We start from the raw sequence: 6,335 nt of genomic DNA, 5'->3' as shown, positions 1-6,335 counted from the left end.
ATATTTTATTATATCAGTGACTATGCTAAGAATATGTAAGTTAATTGAACTTATAATACGTATAAGTTAATTTTCAACTTTCATCACCGTTTTTGCATAATCCTATTATTTTATGTGTGACTTATAGTACCTCGGGTATGGGGCATTATCATTTCTTAAAAAAATATATTTTTATCTTTTTCTTAAAAACTACTAATAAATATACTTATTAACTTTTAAAATATGCATTATGCTTTAATTATTAAAAAAAAATGATTAAAAATTTTTATGCTTAGCACTTTTAAGAGTTTGAATTTTTGTGACTTTTGGTGCCTCGGTCTCCCCTATGTTTAATCGTTAACATAGAATAAAAAACATTGATAAAAACAAATTTTATTTGAGCAGCTGAGTTTATAAGGTTAGTTATGAGATACTAGCTGAACAAGATCGATATTGACTAAAATATTTTTTTGTAACTAAAAAACAGTAAATAAAATATCAATTTGAACATTAAAGTTAAAAAATACATTAATATAACTTATATCTAAAAACATATTTGATTGTTATTAATCGCTTTAATTTATTTAATTAATACATAGATTAAAATGAATACTCACTTAATAATTTTACTTTTAATGTACGAAAACGAAAAAGCGCACGTGTTTGTTGACAACTGGACATAAATTATTGTATTAAGCATTATTGTAGTAATCTCTGTCTTTGTGCTACCTTATGCAAGCATAGACGTATTTATATATTTTTTGGTTATTTAGATATTTGAATTCCCTCAACTTATCTCTATGTGCAACTAGCCCCGCTCTATCCTAATATGTGCTCAATCTTTTATTAACGTATTTAGAAAGTGTAACATACCTGGTTATTAAATTCTTAGGCCCAGTTGCATCAATGTCACTTTGACTTTAAGCGAGACTTAAAATTTTATCTGTCTCGTTTTAAAGCCAAAAAGAGACAAAGACAGAAAGAGTTTTAAGTCTCACTTAAAATCAAAGTAACGTTGGTGCAATCGGGCCTAATACGTTATTTAAAGGAATACTTTTCGCAAATTATAAACGCGTTAAAAAAACATTTATTTGAGTGAAACATTATTCTATCTTTATTCGTATTATATTCGTACAGTGCTTCCGCAACCTATACATCAGTAAGTCGAGTTGCCTGTCTGCCCATGGACAGGGGCATCCTTTACTATAATAATGGAGAATAAGATCAGATGACAAGTTCGGCAGGGAATGAGATAAGAGAAATTAAATTTTACATATTGGTGTAGCGTAAAGTTCAATAATAAGATATAAAATGTGTATTTAATAATACAAATGATATCTGATTTAATCTAGTATAAATGATATTTAATAAATATTTAACCATTTATAATTATGACGCAAATATTTTTGTTTTGAAATGGCTATATAATAAATATTTATTTTATAATTATAAATATTTATAATTATATATCTTTAAATATGTATTAAATGTCATTTATGTTAGATTAAGTCAGATATTATTTATATTATTAAATACATATTTTAAATAATATTATTGAATTTTACACTATTCCAGAATAAAATTCAGTTTCTCTTGTCTTATTTCCCGCCAGACTTGCGATCTAATCTTATTCTGCATTACCAATAAAGCGTGCCCCTGCCCATAGGCAGATAGGCAACTCGACTGTAGGATATGAAAGCACCCTGTACATGAAATTCTACATATCTTTATGTGTTTCATCAACAACTTCTTGACGTATAAAATACGTTTCACATTGCTCACATGTAGTAAAAATGATTATTATATATAATATGTATATTACATTACTGTATAAGAACAGTTTAGCTATCTTATACTCAGATAGCCAAGTATATTTGCTGACATGTTGCAGCAACCAATTTCGATAAACTCAGGACAAAGTGAGACAGCATTATGTCTGTCGTGTTGAACACAATGGAATTCGAATTCTTGCAATGGCAAATTGATGGCAATATATTAGCATGAATATCCTCGACACAACTTGTATTGTCATATTGTCAGCATTTTATTAGCAACGAGTTCAAGATGAAACGATTAATTATTCGTTGCTAACATGTTGCTGTCAACATAATGTATCACTATTGCTCACAGTTTGCTCTAGAAATTTTGATAACTAATTACATATATTATCAGTCATGTTGTTGTGTTCATAATGTGTTCTATTTTGATGTAAGCAAATGTGCAGCAAATATATAACAACATATGCAATGCATTAGTTTGTACAATATGCTACATCACGCTTGGTTATCTGGGAATACATATATGCTATATACCTATACTAGTTTTACGCAGTACTTATGTTTAATAAGCGTACATATTACAATCATGCTCTTATTGAATTGTTATCATAAATCAACGATTTCATATATGTATAATATTTTCGTATTATATATATGACATTAAGGAATTTTATAATTCTATTTTGCGCGGTTTTTAAATAAAAACTTTTTATAATAAAATATATAAAATTTTATTTATTATATTTATATTTTGATTGTTTATAATTTACATTATTTAACATAGTCATGTACTTATATTGTACTTATATTGTATATTTATGTATTTTTTTATTTATTTAATATAATATAATATTTTATTTAATACATTTATATATATTTGATTAATTGTTTTAATTAATTTATATTCAGTTTATATTTATTACTCGAGTCCGATGATTCGTGCTCCTAATTTATCCAATGTTTGCGTTATTCCTCGAGAAGTTTGTTTAACGATATCAACAGGAAACTGAAATCATAAAATTTTTTGCAAATTACTGTATTGCATATTTAAATAGATTACTGAAGAGATTTCTTTTGCTTTTTAAATTTATTTTAATTAGATTTATTTTAATAAAGTTAATTATATAATATTATCCTAGCTTAAAAAAATCCAATATGACCTACTCGATGTAATTACATAGTGAATCAATAAATAATATTAATAAGTCATGCAGACTGTTTGTCTAACGACATCATCAGTTTATTGTTCAATTCGTTTATTCTATCATTGTTTGTAAGACAAAATGCAGAACGTCGTGGATGTAATGTAATATTTTTTACACTAAGAAAAAAAATTGTTCTATTAATTAAATTAATTGTTTATATATTTGACTAAATTAATTTAGTATATATTTGTCTTTATTTTTTTTGTTTGAGAATGTAGAAATATATTTAAGTCAAATATGAAAATTATTTAAGTCAAACATGCAGTTTGTTCATTCAATAAAATATAACAGATGACATTAAAGATTTTAAGTAGTGGCAATTGTAAGTTAACGGTGATTTGATGATTCTGGCGCTTACAAATGTATAATTTTGATTCTACCAACTATATTTTATATACTGAGAATGTGATCCAATACTAAAGTTGAAACATCTATATTTTTAATTTTAATTTTAATACATATTTTGTTACATACAAACAGCTAGTGGCTCACATTGGCTTTTCCTTGTTACATCATTATATTTATATTGAGTTTATCTTGAAGAGCCTTATATTGTATTAATGTAATTCAATATATAAATAACATTGGATCACTTTATTTTTCATTTCTTTATTTTGTATTAAAAAAAAAATAAAAAACAATACTATAATTTAAACTATATTAAGTACATAATTAATATGATTTTAATGCTGCTCTTTCTTATAATCTTTATTGCACCTATGTAAATATTTAAAAATATTTCATATTTTTTTAATGTTCAGAAATATTTGTTTCTTTTAAATTTGATCACCAATTTTAAATTTTGTATTTAGCAAAAAATTAGAAAAAAAATCACAGCTTAGGCAAGGTCCAGTTATTTTATTTACTATTAATAGATTTACTGTTGTTTAATTTAATTTAATTTAATTTATTGTGTATGTAGAGTTACATTTTAATGTACTTACCCCCACTAAGTTATTCAAAAAATTGCTGAAATTTTCGTAACCGTCAATAAATGCCCTTCCGATTCCAATAAATTTATCTCCTCTATTACCATATTTTTCTTCATCCTTAATTCGATCAACGAGTGGCTTTGGTGTCAAGAAGGTATCTAAAAGTCGCCTAATGTTGTCAGGTTTTGGTTTTTCTAAAATAGCTTGGGCGGTCTCATTTTCTAAACGAAATATTTCTTGCGATGTTGGTTGAAATAAAACTATTGGCGTGGTATTTTGTATAGGTAGTATTGATCTGCGATTTTGAGGTTTGTCAAATTTAATTGACGGATTAAGACTACTTCGAAATTCGCTATTTATTTGCTGTAAAAAAAGAAAATTTGTTAGTATGTCGATAATAGCTAAAAATTACACAAATAAAAAGATATTGACAAAAGCCAATAAAATAACTAACAAAAACAGGAAAAAGATACAAAACGAATAACAACAAATTCTATACAGAGTGCTCCACTTAAATCGAACATCTCAAATATTTCGCTTATCTTTGATGATATAAAAATATGTTTCAAATAAAAGTAGAACGGTTTTAAGGACGTAATTTGGTCACGTAGTTTATTTTCTGTGGAGGTTCCAAAAAGATAAGAAAGTCACCTCCACTTTTTAAATGGAATTATGTAATTTTTTTTTACATAATATGCTTCCATTAATTATTCTGCTTATAAAAATATTAAGATAGAGATATAAAAAAAACCAATAGTTTACGAGATATTTTATGCTTTATTTTGACACATTTTGATATAAAACATATGTTAAAATATCTCGTAAATTATTAATTTTTTGGCAACTGTACCCTAATATTTTTATATACAAAATAATAAGACAAATCAGTTGGTATAAAAAAAAAACACACAGTTCATATTTAGAAACATATGTAGTTGCACATTGTAAATTGCATAAATTTTTAACAACTGTGTTTTCTCGTAAACTATTGGTTTTTTAAATATACCTTAATACTTTTATATACAGAATAATTAGAGGAATATTATGTCATCTAAAAAAATCATATCGTCTAAAAAAAATTAAGTGTATAACTAAGTTCCCGCCGTTAATTATCAAAATTCTTTTACTAATACATAAGAAACAACCCAAGTAGAACAACAACGTTTAGGAATTATTATTTTTGTTTTAAAAAAGGGCCTATTCTGTATAATTATCATTTTTTGAAAATTTGAGTCAAGTAATTGAAGAAAAACGAACGACAATGTCATGAAACGACAAAATCATTTTGCAAGGCCTCATATTGTTCATAAAGTCAAACAAGCGTTGGATAATCTTGAATGGGGAATCTTTTCCCACTTTGCGTACTCTCCAGACATTGTGCCACCTGATTATTACTTTTATTATTACTTATTCCGATCGATGCAACACAGTGTCTTCAAAACGTACTTTCAAAATGAAGCAGATGTTATAAAATGGATCGACTACTTCATTGCGTCAAGAGACGAGACATTCTTTCACCACGGCATTTGTATGCTACCTAAAAGATGGCAAAAGGTAGTAGGTATAAACATAAAATATTTTGATTAAAACAATTGTATTATTCCTTTTGCGTTAATAAAAAAATTTTGATATTTAATGGCTGGAACTTAGTTATCACTTAAAGAACATACGGTGACTTTTTATAAATTCCAATGGAGATTACATTAAATTGAATCTCCGCAAATATCATATTTTCAGCAATAAATTGTTGTTGTATAAATGCTACAGTAATTACCTCTGCTCGATTGATAATGATGTTTCTAGCCAATATTATCAAATTGACAAACCTTCCTCTGCCAATTCTAATAGCATCGCTGACACGTTCTAATAATTCCTACGAAATAGTAATTTTGACTTCGCCTGCCGATTACAGTGGCGAATCACGAGAATCTAATTAGAATTTTGAGTACAGCTAAGGAATTTCTTATGTAGATTTTATCAGATTTTATGTAGATTAATTCAGATTTATGACTTTTTGTTTTATTGTTTTTAAAAGCTTTCAAAAGCTTTTATGAAAGGACGATCTAATAATTAATTTTATTGGCTAGTTTGGCGTTTTCTAAAGGTTACATTTTCATTTATTTTCGCGAATTTTATAAGCAAAAAATTTTACCTCTGTTATTTCTAGTTTTGAGTGTACGGCGTTTTCGGTATTATTTTGTATCTTGCCAAGAGTGAATTTTGTTGGTTCCTCCATAGGACGAGCACTCAGTAAATCCAACGAGCAGATAAATAAAATCATTAAAATCTGCAACATGGTCTTCCTTAGTGGAGTATTAAAAAGTACCTAAAATTTTAAAGAGAAGTTGAACTCACACTTATAAAACTATTAATCTAAATAATTAGGGAGATTAAAATAACTTTTACATTAATTAAATTAATGTACAATACATAAATATGCT

At 26.3% G+C, this 6,335-nt stretch overlaps 1 protein-coding gene across 3 annotated transcripts in view; it reads right to left on the bottom strand.

Annotated features, from left to right (window-relative positions):
• Window positions 1-2,650: 2,650 nt before the first annotated feature.
• Window positions 2,651-6,335, bottom strand: part of LOC108751826 — a 4,010-nt gene continuing 325 nt past the window's right edge. For all 3 annotated transcript variants that reach the window (XM_018492253.1, XM_018492252.1, XM_018492251.1), the window contains exons 2-4: window positions 6,047-6,220; window positions 3,907-4,257; window positions 2,651-2,763 (exon numbers count right to left, since the gene is read on the bottom strand). In XM_018492253.1, coding sequence (XP_018347755.1) covers window positions 2,677-2,763; window positions 3,907-4,257; window positions 6,047-6,190 — 582 coding nt within the window. In that variant the 5' untranslated portion in view covers window positions 6,191-6,220 and the 3' untranslated portion in view covers window positions 2,651-2,676. The remainder of the gene's footprint in view (window positions 2,764-3,906; window positions 4,258-6,046; window positions 6,221-6,335) is intronic.

This window comes from Trachymyrmex septentrionalis, unplaced genomic scaffold (assembly GCF_001594115.1).
Source record: "Trachymyrmex septentrionalis isolate Tsep2-gDNA-1 unplaced genomic scaffold, Tsep1.0 scaffold52, whole genome shotgun sequence".
Classification (NCBI taxonomy): Eukaryota; Metazoa; Arthropoda; class Insecta; order Hymenoptera; family Formicidae; genus Trachymyrmex; species Trachymyrmex septentrionalis.
This window is presented reverse-complemented; position numbering and strand designations above follow the sequence as displayed.